Source organism: Mauremys mutica, chromosome 4, assembly GCF_020497125.1.
Source record: "Mauremys mutica isolate MM-2020 ecotype Southern chromosome 4, ASM2049712v1, whole genome shotgun sequence".
Lineage (NCBI taxonomy): Eukaryota > Metazoa > Chordata > Testudines > Geoemydidae > Mauremys > Mauremys mutica.
Genome location: NC_059075.1, coordinates 115,872,279 through 115,894,682, shown reverse-complemented (window position 1 = coordinate 115,894,682; position 22,404 = coordinate 115,872,279). Strand labels below are relative to the sequence as shown.

Genomic DNA, 22,404 nt, shown 5'->3' with positions numbered 1-22,404 from the left:
AGATGTAATGGGACTGGAGCCTTCCGCTTGCCCCGCTTCCCCTGCACTAAGGACCAGCCCTCCATGGCATCATCCGGGGGCTGGCTAACAGGGGTCAGGTCTGGGGGCAAGGGCAGCGGCTTAGGGACTCGGGGAGGCAACGGAGGGGCAACAGGAACGAGGGAGGAGTCTCCCTGGGGCGGGCCCTCTCCCACGCCCGGCGTTATCTCCACCGCACCCTCCTCCACAGCGGTGGACTGAGAAGGAGGAGGGGCAGCTTCAGGTGCTGGGCAGCTAGGGGCACTGGCGGTGACGGGGCCGGCGCCATACCGGGGCTCGGGGGTCCCGGACGCTCCTCCGTGCCGGGCCAAGGGGCAGTCCCTCCGGACGTGCCCCATCGCCCGGCAGAGGTAGCACCGGGCCTCCCCCGTCGAGTAATGCACCCGGTAGCGGGCTCCCTGGTAGGGGACCACAAAGGACCCCTCGAGCGCCTCTCCGTCACGTGCCGCCGGCAGCAGTTGAAGCTGCACTTGCCGGCGGAACGAGAGGACGTGACGGAGGGCGGGGTCCTTGCAGCCCAACGGGAGAGGGCTGATGACAGAAATAGGGCGCCCCAGGGCAGAAAGGGCGGGCAGCAGGGCGGCATTGGGCAGGAAGGGAGGGACGGAGGTCAGGACCAAGCGGACCCCCAGGTCTTCCAAGGGCTCCAGGGGCACGAACACGCCCCCCACCGCCAGACCCGCCTCTACCGCTTCCTGGGCAGCGGCCTCCGACGCCAGGAAGAAGACCACCTTCCCGTACATTTTGGAGGCCGCCACAATGGCCGTGGGCCCCACTACCCTCGCCAACGCCCTCACATAGGTTTCGACGTGGGGCGAGGCGGGCACCAGGAGGCAACGGACGCCGTGCTTCCTAGTCAAGGTGGGAAAGGGGCCCCGGCCGCTAGAGATGGTAGTGGAAGCGGCAGGTGGAGGAGTAGCGGCAGGCGGGGGGGCCGCCGCCACCTGGGCATATGCCCTGGGGGCCGGGGGAGGGACACCTGCGGAGCTGGTAGAGGGAACAGCGGGGAGGGATGCCGCGGCCAGTAGCGGGACCACGGCAGCGGGGGTAGTCCCCGCCATGGAGGGCCTGGTCTTTATAGCTGGGCCCTTACCCTTCTTCCCACCCCGACCTTTCCGACCGGCTGGGGGGGCTCCCTCCGAATCGGAAGGGGCGAACGACTTGGCAGCAGCGGACGTCTCCCCGATACTCGCCGTTGCCGGTGCCCCAGCGGGGGCAGTGGCAGGTAAACCGGCAGCGGCGGTCGAGGTAGAGGCTTGGGGATTGGACACGGGGGGTTCGGGAGGAGGGGCGGTGGGAGCATCGCGAGGGGTCTCCCCCGCCGCGTCCCCCGCCATAACGAGAGCGGGAAGGGGGACAAACAGCGAGGGGAGGGGAGGGAAAGGAGGCGACCACCCCTCCCCGCTAGGCTGCAGGCAGGGGAGGAGGGTGCCAGAAAGGGAAGGCTAAAGGGGCGTGGGGAGCAAGCAAGGACCCAGGGGCGGGAGGGTGGCAGGCCACCGACCCAGAGGGGAATTCCGGCTCCTCTAGTTGCACTAGGGGATCAGGGGGGCTAACAACATAGGGGGGGGTGCAGTGAACAAGGGCAAACTCAAATGGGGGAAGGGCACAAGCGCATGGGAGGGGGCATGGGTGCACGAGGGGAGGGGCCAATCAGGGCTGGGGGATCACGGGGCGGGGGGAAAGTTGAGCTAGGAGCGGGGTAGAGGAACCACGGGGCTAGCTACAGGGCTGGGGCAGGACAATCAGGGCCACAGAGGGAAATGGGTGGGGCAAACAAATGTGGCAAAGGTTGAGGGGGCCAGGCCAAGGGGGTGGGGGTGGGGGGTGCGCCCACGGGCACTTGTGCAAAAAGTCAATGCAGCTGGCTGCTGCTGCAGGCCCAAATGGTGGAGGTGGGCGTGGCAAGCCAGGTGAGCAGCTCAGTCCCAGAGGCAGGAGAATGAGGCAGATGGAAAAAACGCCAGCGGGGGTGGTGGAGGGGGCAACGACGGTGGTGGGGGCGAAGGGGGACACAGATGGACCGGGGGCAGGCTCCACGCCACACCCCCAGTGTCCCAACAGACACAGTCCAAGCCCCCACCACAAGAGCACAGTCCGAAAAATACTCAGTCCTTAGGTGCCCCCTCCACGGTGGCCTTCAGAGTCTCTACGAGGTCCTCCAGCAGCAGCAGGCAGCACTCTCCTTCTCCTCGGGGCTCCAGCAGCTCCCCAGCAGCCAACACAGCAGCTCCAGCAGCTCCAGGTGGTGGTCTGGTGGCCAGGCAGGAGGGACCCCGCTCAGAAGATGGTGGTGGTGGCTTCCTCAGCAACAAGGCCTGGAGCTGGGGTCCCTCACTCCCCTCCTCCGGGGAGCGGGCCAGCAGCCCCCCCCCAAGGGGCTGTGGGTGGAGCAACAGCAGCAACTGGGTGGTCCTATTAGTATCCAGGAAGTGGGCGGGCGAAGCCCGCCCACTGCTAAAGGACCTCCCCCCAGCCTAAGGAGAGGATCCACAGGTCCGGGACACTAACTAAGTACGTGGGACAACTAATGAAAAAAACAGGAGCGGGAGTGAGGTCATAGGGCTAAACGAAGGGAACCAGATGGGGACACCGAGCAGAGAACCCCGGACAACGCCCACTGCTCCTCGAAGGCGTCAAGGGAGCCAGTGGACGCCGCCCAGAGGAACTCCGCCCGGATGCGTGAACGGACGGAGGAGCGGAAATAGGCCCCACAGTCGCAGGAAATCCCATCGGCCAACCTCCTCTCCCTGGTTTTATAGATGGCCATTTTGGCCAGGACTAAGAGGAGGTTGACAAGGAGATCCCGCGACTTCGTGGGGCCACGGATAGGGAGTGCATAGACAAACAGGTGAGGGGAAAAGTGCAACCAAAAACGCAATAGGAGATCCAAGAGGAGCCGGAACAGGGGCTGCAACCTGGCGCACTCTAAATAAACATGCGCCAGGGTCTCCTTCACGCCGCAAAAGGGGCAGGTGTTGGGGACAGGGGTAAACCGCGCCAAGTACACGCCCGTGCTCACGGCCCCGTGAAGGAGCCGCCAACTGACATCCCCGGCGGGCCTCGGGACTAGGGCAGAATACAGGCTGGCCCACCGGGGCTCCTCACCCTCGAGAGGTGGCAGGAGGTCCCGCCATTTTGTATCGGGGTGGGACGCGAGGGTGAGGTAGTGAAGCGTGTGGAGCACGAGCATGTACAGATGTTTTCTTAGCGTGGTCTGGAACAAAACCGGCTGCAGATCGGGCAGCCGGCTTGCAGTGAAAGGGCGAGGGGGGTGATTGGGGCCACGGGGCAGGGGCCCGATAAAAAGATCCACAGGGCCCGGGGTGGAAGGTGGGCGGGGCGTGCCCTCTCGCAGGACCCGGTCGAGGTAAACCCGAGCAGCGGGCAGTAAAGCGGCCTTCACCTCCTGAAGTACGCGTCGGGGGGTACGAGGGCTGGAGAGCCCCATGCGCTGAGCGAGCGTCAGGGGATCCAGCCAGTCTCCCCGGTCGTAGTCCAGGAGGTCTCCGACCCTGGTGACTCCTGCCAAGACCAGCCTCTGGCGCACCGCAGGGGACTCCGCCACCTGCACACGGAGCTGGGGGTTGTGTAGCAGGGGCTCCGCGAGGAGATCGACCCCCACGGTGGCCGCCACGGACCTGGTCGTTGAAAAGAGCTTCCAGGTCCGGAGGAGGTCTTGGTAGAAGACCGGCAGCCCAGAGAGGTCTCGCGGAAGGCCTCTCGGATGGAGAGAAAAGAGCTGCCGGTCGTATCGGAGCCCTCGGAAGCGGCGGAGGAAGGTGTGTGCCAATACGCTCCACGCCGGACTACCCACACCGTACAGGAGCCTCTGCAGGGCCTGGAGGCGGAAGACGTGGACCTGAGTGCGCAGGCACTTCAGGCCCTGCCCCCCCTCCTCCAGGGGCAGGTGGAGGACCCCTGCAGAGACCCAGTGCGTTCCTGGCCAGAAGAACTCCAGAACCGCCGTCCGGAGGTTGGCCAGGAAATCCGGGGCCGGGACCAGGGTGTTGAGCCGGTACCAGAGCATGGACAGGACTAATTGATTCAGCACCAGCGCCCTCCCCCGGAGAGAGAGGCACCGGAGTAGTCCTGTCCATTTCCGGAGCCGCGCCCTCACCCCTCCCTCTAAACCATGCCAGTTCTCCGGCGGAGACGGATGCGTGGCAGAAAGGTAAACGCCGAGATAGAGCAGCGGACCCGCGCTCCACCGGATGGCCTGAAGCGCGGGTGGGAGGGAGCTCGCCTGCCACCCGTCCCCTACCACCAGGCCAGAGCTCTTGACCCAGTTGACCCGGGCGGAGGAGGCCGCCGAATAAATGGCCTGGCAAGCCTCCACCCGCGCCAAGTCGCCCGGGTCCTGGACCACGAGGAGCACATCGTCGGCGTACGCCGACAGGACCAGCCGCAGCTCCGGCTCCCGGAGCACCAACCCCGTCAACCTCCGACGGAGGAGACAGAGGAAGGGCTCGATCGCCAGAGCGTACAGCTGACCCGAGAGGGGGCACCCCTGCCGTACTCCTCGCCCAAAGCTGACCGGCTCGGTCAGGGTCCAGTTGAGCCTGACCAGACACTCCGCGGAAGCGTACAGCACCTGGAGAAAACCCACAAACTGGGGTCCGAAGCCTAACGCTTGCAGAGTGCCCAGGAGATACCCGTGATCCACCCTGTCGAACGCCTTCTCCTGATCCAGGGACAGGAGGGCGAACGACAGACCATCCCTACACCCTAATTCCAGAAGGTCCCGGACCAGATACAAGTTATCAAAGATCGTGCGGCCCGGGACGGTGTAGGTCTGGTCCGGGTGGACCACGTCCGCCAGCACGGACCCTAGCCGAATCGAAATGGCCTTCGCAACGATTTTATAGTCCGTGCTGAGGAGCGAGATGGGACGCCAATTCCGTAAATCGCGGAGGTCCCCCCTCTTCGGCAATAAGGCGAGCACAGCTCACCTGCACGAAAGAGGGAGGACCCCGCTCCGCAAAGACTCGGCCCAGACGGTGACTAGGTCTGGGCCGAGGACGTCCCAGAACACGCGGTAGAACTCCACGGTCAGCCCGTCCATGCCCGGAGATTTATTGGTGGGCATGCGACGGAGGGCTTCCAAGAACTCGGCCAGAGTGAGAGGCAGCTCTAGCCGGTCCCGGTCGCCCGCGCTGACCGTCGGGAGTCCGTCCCAGAGCACTTTGCAAGCGTTAGGATCGGTCGGATCCGGGGAGAAAAGAGCCGCGTAGAAGGCCCTGGCCCTCCCGCAGATCTCCGCCGGATCCGTGAGGGGGGTGCCGTCCTCCGCCAGGAGGCAGGTGACGTGCTTTCGGGCCCCCCTCCTTTTCTCCAGGGCGTAGAAGAAGCGGGAGCCGCGATCCATCTCCCGAAGGAGGCGGATGCGGGATCGAACAAAGGCACCCCGGGCTCGATGATCCTCGAGGGCCCGGAGCTCCTCCCGCTTCTCCCGGCACGCTCCACAGAGGGATGGATCCTCGGGGCTGGCGGCCAGACGCCTCTCCAGCTTCAAAACCTCCCGTTCCAACTGCTCTATCGCCGCATCCCTCCATCGGCTGGCGCCCCGGGTGTAGTCGCGGCAGAAGAGCTGGGCGCGCACCTTCCCCAGGTCCCACCATCGCCGCGCCGAGGGAAAGGCGCGTCTCTGCCCTCGCCAGGCCAGCCAGAACTCCCGGAAGGACGCCACGAAGCCCGCATCCTCCAGCAAACTATTATTAAAATGCCAGTAGGCCGGCCCCGGCCTCTCCGCGCAGAGAGAGGCCGTCACGGTGGCAAGGTGGTGATCAGAAAAGGGGGCCGGCCGAACGCTGGAGGAGTGGGCTCGTGAAAGGTGGAAACGTGACAGATAAATGCGGTCCAGCCGGGAGTGGCGCGACCGATGGGCCTCCACCCGGACGAAGGTGAAAGTCGAGACGTCGTCCGGGTGGTGGTCGCGCCAGACGTCCACCAGGGAGTGGCGTTCGACGATCTCCCGGAGGACGTCTGCTGCGGCCGGGCACTGCTCGGTCCCCGAGCGGTCCCGTTCCTCGAGGGTGGTGTTAAAGTCCCCGCCCAGGACCAGGCACTCACGAGGATCCAGGGAGCCGAGGAAGGCGGACGCCTGCCGATAAAAACGCAACCTCTCCAGGCCCGATGTCGGGGCATAGACGTTGACGAGATTAACCACAAGCCCCTCCATGCGGACCCAGAGGTGCAGCAGGCGGCCCGGCACAGCCTCGGCGACCCCCAGCACCTCGGGCCGTAGGTCGGGGGAGAACAGGGTCGCCACTCCCGCCGAGCGAACCGAGAGGTGGCTAAAGTAGACCCTGTCCCCCCACTCCAGCCGCCAGCTAGCTTCAGTGGCCGGATCCGTATGGGTCTCCTGCAGGAAAACCACAGAGTACCCTCCGTCCCGAAGGAAGGAGAGCACCTGGCTCCTGCGGAGACCCATCCTACAGCCCCGGGAGTTCAAAGTGGCAAAGATGATCGCCGCCATGAGGAGTGTTGGGGGGGATCCTCGCCGGCAGACACGCCCACGGCCTCCGTCGGGCCGCGCAGCAATCCGTGACCAAACCCGTGGGTGAGTAGAGAGTCACGGAAGAAGCAGACCCGCCGGTAGGCCGCGGCGGCCTGCTTCCCGGTCCCCTTACCCTCCCCTATGAGGGACTTTGCGGCCCGGAGGATTAGATGGAAATCCCCCCACCGCTGGAGCGCGAGTTGGACTTTGTTACGGGAGCCACGGACGTCCTCAAGGAACGCCCGCAGCTCCTCCCTCAGCGCATGGGGGGGCGGGGTAACGGATCGATGACCGTCCCCCAGCGGGGCCCCCATCACAGCCCCGTGGCCCACCAAGGCGGGCAGGCAGGGGGCAGACCCTCGACGTGACGTCCGATGGGCCGACGCCACGCGGCCCGCCCCGCTCCCCAGTTCAACAGGGGGCGGCGGAAGGAGAGCAGCAGCCCCTGATGGGTCAGAGCAGGGAAAAACAACTAAGGCCGCACCCTGGGGAGTATCCCGAGGGGCGGCAATGGCATCACGGGAGCTGGAGGGGACAAGAGTAGGGCAAGGGGTCGGTTGGCCCACACCCAAGAGGGACACCCCCTGGGAATCGGGTCCGGGCAGCGGGGCATCGGCCGTCGCCTCGATGGGCTCGGCGGCCGTCAGCGGGGTGCCACCCGCAGCCGGGATGATGGAGGATCCCAGGGGACCCTCAGAGGCAGGAGCAGAAGCGGCAGTCAGGGGAGGGGAAACCGGGGACAGGGGGACCGAGGTGAGGTCACTCAGATCGAGGCCCGCTAGTAAAGGGTCGTCCTCCCCCTGCGTAACCGGGGTCAGACCCAGGGCCTCGATCTCCTCGTAGATGGAGGGGAGATCGCCGTCCGCCACCCCGGGGCCCTCCCCACCAACACCCAAAGCGACGCCCACCTCAGTCCTCGCGGAGGCTGCGGATGGCAAGCGGGCAAGGGGGGCTCCTTAGGGGGCTTCCTCAGGAAGGGACCCTGGAGGAGGGGCAGCGTCACCGTCCGGTGCTGCCACGTCGCGCCCAGCCGGCACCACAAAACGGGCGTCGTCGGGGGGCAAGGCGGAAGGCTCGTCATCAGAGACCCCCTTCCTGCTCTTCCGGGGGGCCTCCGAATCCGAAAGATGTAATGGGACCGGAGCCTTCCGCTTGCCCCGCTTCCCCTGCACTAAGGACCAGCCCTCCATGGCATCATCCGGGGGCTGGCTAACAGGGGTCAGGTCTGGGGGCAAGGGCAGCGGCTTAGGGACTCGGGGAGGCAACGGAGGGGCAACAGGAACGAGGGAGGAGTCTCCCTGGGGCGGGCCCTCTCCCACACCCGGCGTTATCTCCGCCGCACCCTCTTCCACAGTGGTGGACTGAGAAGGAGGAGGGGCAGCGTCAGGTGCTGGGCAGCTAGGAGCACTGGCGGTGACGGGGCCGGCGCCATACCGGGGCTCGGGGGTCCCGGACGCTCCTCCGTGCCGGGCCAAGGGGCAGTCCCTCCAGACGTGCCCCATCGCCCGGCAGAGGTAGCACCGGGCCTCCCCCGTTGAATAATGCACCCGGTAGCGGGCTCCCTGGTAGGGGACCACAAAGGACCCCTCGAGCGCCTCTCCGTCACGTGCCGCCGGCGGCAGTTGAAGCTGCACCTGCCGGCGGAACGAGAGGACGTGACGGAGGGCGGGGTCCCTGCAGCCCAACGGGAGAGGGCTGATAACAGAAATAGGGCGCCCCAGGGCAGAAAGGGCGGGCAGCAGGGCGGCATTGGGCAGGAAGGGAGGGACGGAGGTCAGGACCAAGCGGACCCCCAGGTCTTCCAAGGGTTCCAGGGGCACAAACACGCCCCCCACCGCCAGACCCGTCTCCACCGCTTCCTGGGCGGCGGCCTCCGACGCCAGGAAGAAGACCACCTTCCCGTACATTTTGGAGGCCGCCACAATGGCCGTGGGCCCCACTACCCTCGCCAACGCCCTCACATAGGTTTCGACGTGGGGCGAGGCGGGCACCAGGAGGCAACGGACGCCGTGCTTCCTAGTCAAGGTAGGAAAGGGGCCCCGGCCGCTAGAGATGGTAGTGGAAGCGGCAGGTGGAGGAGTAGCGGCAGGCGGGGGGGCCGCCGCCACCTGGGCATATGCCCTGGGGGCCGGGGGAGGGACACCTGCGGAGCTGGTAGAAGGAACAGCGGGGAGGGATGCCGCGGCCGGTAGCGGGACCACGGCAGCGGGGGTAGTCCCCGCCATGGAGGGCCTGGTCTTTATAGCTGGGCCCTTACCCTTCTTCCCACCCCGACCTTTCCGACCGGCTGGGGGGGCTCCCTCCGAATCGGAAGGGGCAAAGGACGTGGCAGCAGCGGACGTCTCCCCGATACACGCCGGTGCCGGTGCCCCAGCGGGGGCAGTGGCAGGTAAACCGGCAGCGGCGGTCGAGGTAGAGGCTTGGGGATTGGACACGGGGGTTTCGGGAGGAGGGGCGGTGGGAGCATCGCGAGGGGTCTCCCCCGCCGCGTCCCCCGCCATAACGAGAGCGGGAAGGGGGACAAACAGCGAGGGGAGGGGAGGGAAAGGAGGCGACCACCCCTCCCCGCTAGGCTGCAGGCAGGGGAGGAGGGTGCCAGAAAGGGAAGGCTAAAGGGGCGTGGGGAGCAAGCAAGGACCCAGGGGCGGGAGGGTGGCAGGCCACCGACCCAGAGGGGAATTCCGGCTCCTCTAGTTGCACCAGGGGATCAGGGGGGCTAACAGCATGGGGGGGGGTGCAGTGAACAAGGGCAAACTCAAATGGGGGAAGGGCACAAGCGCATGGGAGGGGGCATGGGTGCACGAGGGGAGGGGCCAATCAGGGCTGGGGGATCACAGGGCCGGGGGGCGGAAATCAAACTAGGAACAGGGCAGTGGGACCATGGGGCTAGCTGCAGGGCTGGGGCAGGACAGTCAGGGCCACAGAGGAAATGGGTGGGGCAGACAAATGTGGCAAAGGAAAGGGGGCCAGGCCAAGGGGGTGGGGGTGGGGGGTGCGCCCACGGGCACTTGTGCAAAAAGTCAATGCAGCTGGCTGCTGCTGCAGGCCCAAATGGTGGAGGTGGGCGTGGCAAGCCAGGTGAGCAGCTCAGTCCCAGAGGCAGGAGAAGGAGGCAGATGGAAAAACGCCAGCGGGGGTGGTGGAGGGGGCAACGACGGTGGTGGGGGCGAAGGGGGACACAGATGGACCGGGGGCAGGCTCCACGCCACACCCCCAGTGTCCCAACAGACACAGTCCAAGCCCCCATCACAAGAGCACAGTCCGAAAAATACTCAGTCCTTAGGTGCCCCCTCCACGGTGGCCTTCAGAGTCTCTACAAGGTCCTCCAGCAGCAGCAGGCAGCACTCTCCTTCTCCTCGGGGCTCCAGCAGCTCCCCAGCAGCTAACACAGCAGCTCCAGCAGCTCCAGGTGGTGGTCTGGTGGCTAGGCAGGAGGGACCCCGCTCAGAAGATGGTGGTGGTGGCTTCCTCAGCAACAAGGCCTGGAGCTGGGGTCCCTCACTCCCCTCCTCTGGGGAGCAGGCCAGCAGCCCCCCCCCCCCCAAGGGGCTGTGGGTGGAGCAACAGCAGCAACTGGGTGGTGGGGGGGAAATCTACTAGCCAGCCAGCAAGCAGACAGCAGAGAAAGGGGGTGGGTGGTGGTGTCTAGCCCAGCCAGGGGAGCAGCCGGAGCAACAGCAGCAGCGAGGGCCCAGCAGGAACAGCAGCAGCAGTCCTCTCCCTCCTAGCTCCTACAGCAGAGTAGCAGAAGGGAGGTCTTCTGGCCACTGAAGAAAGAGTTTTCTGTTCCCTGAGTGACCAGAGCAGGGGCTGCATTAGAGTAATCAGGAATCTGCTAGAACCAATTAAGGCAGACAGGCTGATTAGAACACCTGCAGCCAATCAAGGCAGGCTAATCAGGGCAACTGGGTTTAAAAAGGAGCTCACTTCAGTCAGGCAGGTGTGGGGAGCCAGAGGAGAGGAAGTGTGTGTGAGAAGCTGGGATCAAGAGGCACCAGGAGTTGAGAGTGAGAAGGTGTGCTGCTGGAGGACTAAGGAGTACAGGCGTTATCAGATACCAGGAGGAAGGTCCTGTGGTGAGGATAAAGAAGGTGTTTGGAGGAGGCCATGGGGAAGTAGCCCAGGGAGTTGTAGCTGTCATGCAGCTGTTACAGGAGGTACTATAGACAGCTGCAATCCACAGGGCCCTGGGCTGGAACCTGGAGTAGAGGGTGGGCCCGGGTTCCCCCCAGACCTCCCAACTCCTGATCAGACACAGGAGGAGTTGACCCAGACTGTGGGGAAGATCACTGAGGTGAGGAAAATCTGCCAATAAGCGCAGGACCCACCAAGGTAGAGAAGGAACTTTGTCACAGAGTCTATGAGCCCTGGGCGGGAAGGAAGAGAATTAAGGACCTAATTTTGTCATCCTTACTCATGCTGAGTAGAACCTTACTCCTGGAGTAGTTCCATTGACTTACTGGAAAAATTAATATCCATCATGAGAAAGGTGGTAGAAAAGGCTTTCAAGAACAGCCCTTTTCAATGCACTCTACTAGAGCTGGTTGGAAATTTTTCAACAAAAAAGGTTTTTCATCAGAAAATGCTCATTCGTCAAAAAAGACACTTTTCGCAGGAACGTATCATTTTTAACTAAACTTTCATCAAGTCCAGCGTGGAATTTCTGGTCAAAACCAGAGAGAAAGAAAACTCAACCCCACCCCTAATGATCAGGACACAGATCTGAGAGACTGAATCTACCTGAATTATTGAGAGTAGGACTTGAACTTTGGTGACCTATATCCCAGCTGATTGTCCCAACCACTGAGGTACTGGCTACTCTGGGGTGGGCTGTCTGTCTCTTCTTGTTTGTGAACATTTTCAGAGGTCTCAGTTTCATTTTTGAAATCTCAAAAATGTTCACAGGATGGGAAAACCATTTCCTGCCCTGCTCTCTGGCCTGATTGAGCCAGCACACAAATCCCCGAAAAATACATTTAGAACCCCAGAAATCATGCTATTTTAATCAGCATGCTAAATTGCTCATCCAACACTGGTTCAGGCTGGCATCTTTAACATTGTCTCAGCAAAGGGCTTTAAAATTGCCTTTGTGTGGTGACTATCAGACATAGCAACTTGTTGACAAATACCACCAATTCCTAAGCCAAGATTGGTTAGAATTTCTTAACTCGTTGGGCATGAGCTACAGCTTCCCTCTAGGACTCGGCTCCTCCGTGCTCCCTTCAGAGTGTCTTCTTGCTCTTGCATCCCACGTGTACCAGTAAAGAGTGTCTGTGTTCCTGTGAGCACAAGGACTGCAGCTGTGTCAAGCTTTTGTGCAGGAGTGCAATGGGGAAGGCTTCACACACACACAATTTGCGCATTCACTTATCTATTATAGTGAAAGATTCCTGGTGAAGGTAGGTTTACACACTTTCTAGCACTCCAAATCACTCTTGAAATGATCCACTTTCTGCTGATGTTCCTGAAGATCTTTGGGCTGTAATGCCTGAACGTCAAACTGATTCTTAAAGGTTGTTACAATCTCGATCAGGTACCTGTAAACAGGTCACATTTACTTATACCTGGTGCAATTGCCTAGATAGCTTTATACCTGTCTGATATGTTGATTCAGTGTCCTGCTGAGAATGACAGCTATGTCCACCCTGCAAGCTCCAATAATGTAATTTTTCTGTAATGAACTGTATTTTTAAATTTCTATTTGACATTTGGTCGCTTTCTTTAATTCTTTAATAAAATGCCAATTGGTTTACTAGACTCCAGGGCTTCAGTGACACCCCTTCCTTCAGCGAGAGCAGAAAGGGATCCAAATGAACCCTTTGTTTCTATCCTTATTACTCACCCTGGTCATTGCTTTTCCCCTTCATTTATTTTACCTGCTTTCAGTTCCATTTCTTCTGTCACACTGTCCCTGTGCCTGGATCGCCCACTCCTGCAGTCATACCACATCTCCTCAGGAATGCCCTTATTTCCTCCCCTCACCTGTCATCCTGGGCTTTGCTTTGTGTTTGTCTAATCTGACTTAGGCCCAGAGCCTGCTAACACTTATGCATGTGAGTAAAGTTACTCACATGAGTACAGTAACTCTCATGCATAAGAGTTTGCAGAATCAAGCATAGACTTTAAGCTCCCACGGCAAGGGACCATGGTTCTTTCTATGTTTGAAGTGCAAGGTAAGTTTATGGTGCTATACAAATGTCTTCCCCACATCTCATGTATTTCCAGCCTTTACAGATACAGATGGGGAAAAGAGAAAACTCTCAGGTTAACCACCCTGTCCCAAGCTATCCAGTATCACCTTTCCAGCTGCCTTGCTAGCCTGTCTTAGACACGGACTTCAAGGAAATTACACCAAGGCTGAATTTGGCTCAAGTTCTTTTCCAAGAATTTGAGTACAATAAAAACAAACAGTAAATCGCACAGTGATGTCACTGGTGCTAATACAAAACAGATCATGAGACTTAGTTGCTTACAGTATTTCCTGTAATAACAGCTTAATACCTGAGAATTACAAGAAGCTGTTGACACACCTGAGGTCACTTGGTGCAATACACAAGGTGATAACACCAGTTCAAAGCAAAGACCTGCTGTGAGAGGATGGGGCAGCTCGGATATAGAAATATAAATGCTTTTCTGCCCCCTCTCCCCCCGGCCCAACCCTGCACTCCAGTTCTCCTGAATTGACCTGGACCAGCTTCCCTCACTCCTTCAACCCATTCTCAACCCCATGAATCCTCATCCCAGATCCCCTTAGTAGTCCTAGACCAGCTCCCCTTCAGCCCCTGAGCCCCTGTGCCTCAGCTCCCCCGACCTGCCCTACACCAGCCCCCCTCAGCTCCAGCCCCCTGAACTCCTGTGCCCCAGCTCCCCTGCATTGCCCTAGCCAACTTCCCTCACCCCATCTCCTTCCTCAGCTCCATGAACCCTCACCCCAGCTCCCCTGAATTGCCCTGGACCAGCTCCCCTTCAGCCCCCTGAACTCCTGCCCCAACTCCCCTGAACTTCCCCAGACCAGTTCCCGTCAGCTTCAGCCCCTCAACCCCGTGCCCCAGCTCCCCTCAACCCCGTGTCCCAGCTCCGCTCAACCACATGTCCCAGCTCCTCTGCACCCTGCTGCCTTGAGGCTTTGTCCCTGGTGGGCTCCTGCTTTAGAGCAGCCAGCCTGGCTCTCTGCCCTCACGGATTCTGTGCTCACACTGGGGAGGAGACAGCCATCACGGGCGGGGGAGGGGGTGGCAGCCTGCCAGGCGCTGCCGGCAGGAGGTCAGGAGACCTGGGATTTGCTCTCCAAACCCTTCTCGGGGCTGGAAACTCACCCGGGGAGGCTGTGAGGTGTGAGAGGGTAAACAGCACCTCTAGCACCTCTCCATGGCAACGGGGCTATATGGGGGGCACCGCCCCAGGAGAGGACACTGTGTGTGGCAGCAGGAAAAGAGTACAGTGGGCCTACTCCCCCCACCCAAGCACACCCCTGTATCCCCGGGAAAGGGGGAAGGACCTCGCTGTTCCTGGAGAGAGATGGGGGGCCCATGCCATGGCCTGTTCCTCTTTAGGAGAGGAAATGGGCCTCTCTGCCACTGCTACTCCAAATGAGGAAGGGGGCCACAGCTCAGGAGTGGACCCAGGAGGCCTGTGTTGTGGTGGGCCTGTGGCTCCGGATTGCTTTAATCTGGCTCTTTACTAAGTAAAATCATCAAAATATGCTGCCAGCCTGTATTCTCAGCCCGCTGGGCCTCAGACGGCTCACAAGGCCTGGGATATTTTGCAGCAGATCAGCCCCTTTCCACCCCCACCCACCACGCTTTGGAGCTTGACCTGCAGCTTCAGAGCTGTGTCTATACAGCTATTTCTAGAGCGTGAGTGGGAGCCCTGCTAGCCTGTCTGTTGATCTGGACTGGGAGACTTGCTCCAAAATGCTGTGTAAACACACCCTTAGGCTGGGCTACACCTCAAACTTTGGTTGACCTAGCTACGGCACTAAAGACTGAAAAAAGTTGCTCCGTGAGCACTGCAGTTAGGTTGACCTAACTCCCCCCGCCCCCTTTCCCAGTGTAGCTGCAGCTAGCACAACTGAACGATTCTTCCATTGACCTGCCAACTACCCCGGGAGAGGTGGGTTCCCTACATCAATGGAAAAACCCATTTGGTCGGTGTCAGAAGCATTTATGCTATGGCAGCACAGTTGCAGTACTGTAACTGTGTCACTGTAGTGGCCGCAGTGTAGACATGCTCTCCCCTCCTTTATATGGCAAACTGGGACAGCATTTTGAACCCATTCCCTGTCACTTGCCTTCATTCACCATTAAAAGTGATATATTTCCACCTTCTCCCCTTTCTACCCCTCACCTCCCATGGGATTGTAGGGGGAGAGCGGGGAGGGACAAACAACCAGTCCCTAGACAAAGATCATGCTTGGTAATAATCCCAATTCTCATGGAATCTCTTGTGCAATCTGCAGCTGAAAACTACTCGGCTAGGGACTTCCCTCCCTCTGCTTGTCCTGCACTGAGCTTGAGTCTGGGACAGCCCCTGCAGCAATCTGATCTCTAGACAGCCAGTCAGTCCTTATGGATAAGACCTCAGCACTTCACGCCCCTTGTTTGCATTAAGCCCGGAGAGGAGTGTGTCAGGCGATCCCCCTATAGCAGTACCTGTCTCACTGTTTTTCTTTCAAAAAAAGTTATTTCCTTCCTCTCCTCTCCTCTCCGCTCAGTGACTTCCTTCTACCCTCCCTCGCCCCTCCTACAGGAGATCCTGCAGCTGCAGCAGCAGCCTCAAGCTGCCAGAGTCCATCCGAGCCCTGAAGGAGAAGGCAAGATACAATATTTAACTTTTCAACTTCTCCCCGAAACCTTGTGGGTCATGTTTTCTGCCTGGCTGATTCCTGGGGGCCGCCAGGCACGAGCACAGAGAGAGGCATTTACAGGCGGGAAACTGCTAGGAGAGTTTGACAGGAGAGCTGCCAGCCATGAGCAGAGGGAGGGATTTCCAGTACTGCCAGCCTGGCACTGGGAGAGAGAGATTAATAGCAGGGGAGATGCCGCCCGGCTGCATTCTCATTACTCAAGGTCCCAAACAGGCAGCAACTTATGAATCCTGGCCTGGCCTGCCAAGTTCTTGCACGCCTAGCCCTTACAGAGAAAAAAACTACCCAGGCTTGCCTTGATCTTACTCCGCTGTGAACTTCAAAGGGAGTTGGACCAGATCCCTAAGTTCAAAGTCTCCCATGGGATTGTGTCTCTCTCCCAAAACAAACAGGCACAGTGACTAGAAGAGAAGGGAGACATCCATTGCAGTAAGATGCAGGCAGGGAGGGAGAAGAAATCAGCCACTTGAATTTTCCTACAACATTCTGACAGAAGCATTTTCATTTGAAATAGAATGTTGTGCCTGATTCTCGACTGGCGCCTTGTAACCATTTACTTAGTTCAAAGTGGGTCTAAAATTCTTCTGTTCGTTGATTCATAGATTCCAAGGCCAGAAGGGGTCATTGTGATCATCTAGTCTGACCTCCTGTATGACACAGGAATTCCCCCAAATTAATTCCTGTTTGAGCTAGAGCGTGACTTGGTAGTATTTTGCGCCCACTTTCCACAGGTAAGAATGACTGCCTGGGGTGCATTACAGAACCGGGCATGGGCATGATTTCCATCGCCAGGTGAGAGGATTGTCACGTGAGCTGCAGCTAGTAGTTTTCCTTGTCAGGTGGAGTTTTTGAATTGTTTTTAAGATGCAATGAGTGCAGGCTCCCTCCTGGTTCCTCCTCATCCTTGGGCCAGTCTTTACTTTCCAGGGAGAGAATGCAGATTGCCCCTGCAGCACTCTGCTTCCAGTTCTGGGCCCCACACAGGCCCACCAGTTCACCTGAGTCCTAACCTGCAACAGCAGCTGCTGTTCCAGTGGTAGATTCACCACAATTCTACCAATGCACCTTAACCCTGACTTGCAATATGGCTATTCCAGTCTAGAAGTCATGGAGGCCTGAGAAATTGAAAATAACCAGGCTCCACACACCATTCTCACTCAGAAATGCCCTGCCACCAACTACAAATCATGGCAACTTCTTAATACCCCTTCATTGATCTGCCACCAAACAAATGGGGTATTTCCTCATCCCACAAGCAATGCAGGACCAACTCCATCTAGCATCCTGAATGCATTCTGCAGTCTCAGCCAGGCACCATGATAATGTTGCAATAAGATTGTGGGGGTGCAGGGTTGTCTTTGAGAAAAATTCACTGTATGGTGTTGTTTTATTTAATCCTCATCTCTGATTCTGTTTGTTCCCTGTTTACAGGAAGTAGCAATGGCAGATGGTGGGACAGATCCTGCTGTGTTCACCTCCAGCACTCTGCCCTCAGATCCCCGCCTCCTTGCGACAGTGACCAATGCCTACCTGGGCACCCGAGTTTATAGGGACATCTTCCATGTAAACGGGGTGTATAATGGGGCAGTGGGCGACACTCACCGTGCCGATGTCCCCAGCCCTGTCAATGTCAGAATCAACGTGCTTGGTGAGAATGGACTGACAGAGACCTTCACCTTGAACACCAGGACAGGTAAACAGGCAGAGCCTCAGCTCCCAAGTAGCAACTACGTTCTTGTGCTTTAATGTTTTGTTTGCCTGATTTTCTTTTCTCCTCATTGTCAGTGACTCCCTCTTAGAAGCCTAGAAGTTAAATCTCTAAATCCCCCTACCAATGTTTTCATTTTCTATGTGATCGGATCAACACATTCTCTCTCCTCCATTCTTGGCCCCATGTTTCTAACAGAGCCATAAAGGAGAAGGGTTTTGTGTTTCTTTCTTGCTGTGTGCATGGCATCATGGACAGTGATCGGTCAAAAGCATGCATAAATCTGTGCTATGTTCATGGCATATACACAGTGAAGACAGATAAAAAGGATAAAATACTCTTGTTGGAAAGGTTGCAATGTAACTACTTTATTTCTTAGAATTCAAAACAATCATATGTAAAAAACCCAAAACAGAGAGAGACAAAGCAGGCTGCTCCCTAAAAAAGAGAGGCACAACTCATCCCACCTTACTCTAGGCTGTCTGTCTGCAGAACTGAGTCTGATGATGGCATGTTTCCCTACAGAGCCCACTAGCCTGCAAGCAGGACCAGGAAACCCCTCAGAAATTTAAAGTGATAGCTTACACTTTAAACACAGTTTTCACTACCCCACAGTCTGGGAACAGTGAATGGCTTCTGCAGAGCCAGCAAGGAGCACTCACATGTACATTTTAGGGGCAAATTTCACAGAATAGTGGCTAAATGTCTTTAAAAATAAACACATACATAGAAAGCTGTAAGGCTTGATTATACTGGACGCTGACTTTTTCCACCTTCGCATTACACTTTTAAGGTTGGTCAATTTCCCTTTAGCTGAGAATAAGACACTAGTGTTTATGCCATGTCTATGCACCTGCTGGAAACATGCTAGCAAATGATGTTTAACCATGACATTCGGTAAAACAGTTTATAACTGGTCTTGGAAGGATTCAATTTTTATTAATAAATGTTGATTTCACAGACAAACTGATGAAAAAATATTTCCATTGATAATCATTGAAATTTACAAATAGGAAAAGTAGGAAAAATGCTTCTTGAGAATTTATGAGTTTGAGTTAAGGCTATTTACTTTGTATATTTTGACATGTGATGCTATAACGCTTTAGCTTTTTGAATCTCAATGTCTCCTGTCATTAAATAATTATCTAACCCTTCCATTTAAATAGCTTTTAAAAGTGCTTAAAAATAAACATTGATATTACTAGTTGAAATTATTTCTAAAAAAATTGAATTCTGACAAGCCAATTTATAACATAATTCCTTCCATGGCTGCTCTGTCCTGGTAAACTATATTACCATGTTTAAACATTTTTGGATAAAATGGTTCCAGTACTAGCAGAGACAGTGGAGCGGCCAGAAAAAAGATTCCGGATCACAACATCAGAAATTGATCCAGTTTAGGCTCCCTCTTCACAGTTTGGATCTAACCTCGCTTACTCTATCACACTCTAAAAAACTGGCACTTGAGAAAGTTTTTGAATTTGGTCCAGATCTTGAAATCCGAAGTTTGGGAGAGTTAAGATCCAGTGTTTTGAGTACTTAGGTAGCTCTGTTTTGGAGACACTGGGCTGATTCTGCTCTCAGTTACAACATAAAGCTGGTAGGAGCGAGTGGAGAATCAGGCTTGTGAGATTTGGATCCAGAGTTCAGTTTTGAGGGTTAGTCCTGGCTCATTTCTTGCTTTTATAATAAATCACTGCTGGGTTTAAACTAACTGGGGAGGATCATATTTCCTGTAGGTTCTATGGCCCAGATTCTCAATGGTATTCAGCTGTCTAACTCCCATTGAAATCAATAGACGTTAGGTGCCTAAATACCTTTGAGACTCTGGGCCCATGTGCACTTTATGTACCTGTTACAATGGTACCTCCAACTGTCCTTTCTCCCTGCTCCAAACAGGGCTCCATACAGGCACAGATCTGCACCCAACCAGATCCGATAGCAGGATCAGGCCCTAGATTTAGAGAACAGGCAGGAATATCTGAGAGCGGAAGCTCCAAATGATAACTCTGTTTGTGTCCGCAGGAACTTTCAGCCACTTAGTTCAGTTGCCAGGTTACACTGCTACCCACAGGATCTATGCCCACCACTCCCTCGTACACCTGCTGGCCTTCAGCATCACCATCAAGCGATCGACTACCAAAGGCCCACCAGTGACCGTGCAGCTCCAGATGCAGTTCACACCACAGAGCCGAGACCTGGACTTGCACAAGGGGCAGGACTTCCAGGGAGCTCAGTGAGTGTGGTCATGGTAGGGTGGTACCCAGCAGGGATGTGGCCTGAGGAACAAAAGGACTCGCCCTCTTTCCACCTTTCAAATGGGTGATAAAAACAGAGCTAAGACAATGGCTGGGGTTCTGAGAGGCCAGAATGACTCTGAGCAACTTTACCCATGCTCCAGAGGGGCTGGGCCTGAGAGTCAGGCTCCTGGGAGCTGCCTCAGGCCCTTGGTACTTTTAGTGGTGCCACGGCAACAGATGCCACGTGTCACAGCTACAGACGTATCAGCCACAACAGCCACTGACTAGAATGGAGGGAGAAGGGAGAGTCTGGAAAGCTGAGCGTTTTAGAGTCCAGCTCAACCTAAGTCAGGATTTCTTCAATTTCCTGTTTGATGTTTACTCAATGTTCAGGAGCAGGAGGGTGTTAATTTAATTGACGGAGACAGCCCCACCCCCACCCCATCAGGTGGTGCCAGCCAGGAGGCAAACTTCAAGCTGTTCAGTGTCCCATTGCAGGCAGGTGCTGCCCAGAGGAGGGGCATCTTGCCATGGGCATTTTGCTATATTTTCCCACCAGGGGTTTGAAGAGGAAGACAATCTGAAGGGGGAAGAGAGCACAAGGTATTTAGACTTGAAATGAATGAAAGTTGGAATCCTAAATACCTTAGAGGATCTGGGCCAACGAGACAATCCAGGGGAGGAAAGAGGGGGTGTAAATGGGAACCCTGGACTCTCCTCTACTCTGGGTCATCTATCTATTTCCCCTCCATGTCTACTGGTCTCTCGTCTCACCACCCCTACACTGTGCTCCACAGCTCTTGCTAATAACGGTGGAATGAGATCCTGATACATTTCAGACTCGGAAGCTCTCTCTGGTGGTGAGAGTCCCTCTTAGCTAAATGGGCTGGGGGAGGAAGGAAGGCCCATTCCACACAACAGTATGGGCCTGATCCTCAGCTACTATGAATTGACGTAACTATTTTGGAGTAAACGGAACTACACTGATTTATACCAGCGGAGGATCTGGCCCCTTGAGTCATTCACTTTGTGACCCCTCTCTGGCTGCTGAGGTGAAGCTGCAATTTCCCATGCTATTTGCTGTACCTTGCAGATATATCTATGGGAAAACTTTGATCCCCGAGGTGGATGGGGCTCCCCAGCCCACGGTGCACATGATCTGGACTCCGGTGCCGCAGGCTGTGACCCTGCCAGGGGAGGAGCACGAGAGAACCTGGGAGTTCCTGACCGCCGTGGCAGAGAGTGAAGAGGAAGTGAAGAGGTGCTTTAGCGAAGGAACGTCCCTGATTGCTGCTGGCTCCTTATACTCCTCTCACACCCAGGCCTGGGCAGCACTCTGGAAAGGATGCCGGGTCGATATAGACGGGCCTCTCCCTTTGAGGCAGGCCCTGTATGGTTGTCTCTATTACCTGCTGAGTGCAATTCCTCCCCTGGATTCTCCTGACTTCCTGTTCCATGGAATCAGCCCCGGCGGGTTATCCAATGGCACGCAGGGAGAAGACTATTGGGGGCACGTCTTCTGGGACCAGGTGGGCTACAGAGGATTGCAGCCCATAATTCCATTCTGGGGATCAGACATGCTACAGCACTCCAGCCTGGGAGTGGGAAACACGGCACTGGATGGGAGGCGTGGCAACAGTCTACGTCTTGGGAGGCTGATAGGGCAAATCTTGGTCACTGTGCCCTGGGGTGTGTATCCTACAGCACTCAGAGGCTGGGAAGACAACTAATGGCAGGAGTGTGGTGGGATGTAGAACCTGCTGAACCCATACCCTGTCCCTATAGCCAGATTCATAACCCATTCTTGGCAGGGTTGCCTCTAAGTATGTTTGAGCTGACCATGGTCACCACACTAGAGTGTTCCCCCCCCCCGCCCCCCCGCCCCCCTTCCCCCCCCTCCGCCGGAGGCTTAGATCAGTACACGGTTTTCTTCCTATAACTGGCTCACTGCACGGACTATTTTGTAGTGTGGGCAGCAGTTACACCAGGTCTCTGGCACTGGTTTGGATGGCCCTTCTTCCTAGCAATCTGTGGGGTGGAACAACCCCACGTGCTGCTGCTGCGTAGGAACATCCTCCAGGCTCTCTGCCCCACACTGGGGCACTATGGGAGAACTGCTTGGATTCCCCCAGAATACTCTGACACAAACAGGGCTTGGGAGCGTCGCAGGTATGGTGACACCAGCATGGATGTGAGGGCAGAAATGCTCCTGTGTGGGCACAACTCAACCATGTTACTTTTAATGAGCTAAGATGACAGTGTAACTAGCCAGTTACATGCACAGTTAACAGTGGTTGTGTTGGCAGGGCCTCAGCGGCTCCAGGAGTACAGATCCCACAGTATTCAGAGGCTAGGGGGGCTAGCCCTGGGCCTGGTGTTCTCTCTGGGTCCTGGCATACTCATTGTCCTAACCTCCCCTAGTTTCACTAAGTGTCTGACCTTATACAGACTCATTTTCTGTTTCCAGGACACGTGGGTATACCCAAACATCCTGTTATTTTACCCTGAAGCAGCCCGAGCCATCCTGAAGTACCGTATTCGAGCACTAGGCGGAGCCCTGAAGAACGCCCGGGAGCAGGGATACAAGGTAGGAACAGACTTGTCAGAAAACGAACAGAGACAACAGCCACCAAAGGAAATAATCCTCTTGATACTTAGCTTGCCCTGATCTGTTCCGGTCAGAGGGTCATGCTCAGCCTCTCCGGGGGATATTTTTTCCGGCAGGGTGCTAAGTTCCCTTGGGAGAGCGCAGCCACGGGCCAGGAAGTCTGCCCTGAAGAGATTTATGGAACTCAAGAAGTTCACATCAATGGGGATGTTTTGCTGGCATTTGAGCAGTATTATCACGCCACACAGGTAACTGAGACATGCGCGGTGTGGTGCAGGTATGAGGATGGTGCCAGAAACAGGGCAGGCTCAGTGGCCAAATCTACCAGTCTACTGGGCAATTCCTTGGATGGAGTCCTTGGTCACTTTGCTCCTCCCTTCCCAGAGCAGATTGTCTCTGCTGTGCTTTCTCCCATTCACAACAGCCAGTAACGCTCCCTGACTA

The 22,404-nt window shown here is 56.9% G+C and overlaps 1 protein-coding gene across 2 annotated transcripts in view; it reads left to right on the top strand.

Annotated features, from left to right (window-relative positions):
- Window positions 1-15,271: 15,271 nt before the first annotated feature.
- The window catches only part of PGGHG (protein-glucosylgalactosylhydroxylysine glucosidase), a 33,841-nt gene continuing 26,708 nt past the window's right edge, over window positions 15,272-22,404 (top strand). Inside the window, exons 1-6 of one of the 2 annotated variants that reach the window (XM_045017171.1) lie at window positions 15,272-15,350; window positions 16,836-17,097; window positions 19,138-19,348; window positions 20,446-20,881; window positions 21,820-21,939; window positions 22,077-22,208. In XM_045017171.1, the coding sequence (XP_044873106.1) occupies window positions 16,845-17,097; window positions 19,138-19,348; window positions 20,446-20,881; window positions 21,820-21,939; window positions 22,077-22,208 (1,152 nt within the window). In that variant the 5' untranslated portion in view covers window positions 15,272-15,350; window positions 16,836-16,844. Of the gene's footprint in view, window positions 15,351-16,014; window positions 16,136-16,835; window positions 17,098-19,137; window positions 19,349-20,445; window positions 20,882-21,819; window positions 21,940-22,076; window positions 22,209-22,404 lie in introns of those variants that run through there. The other variant, XM_045017172.1, reaches the window with a different exon arrangement.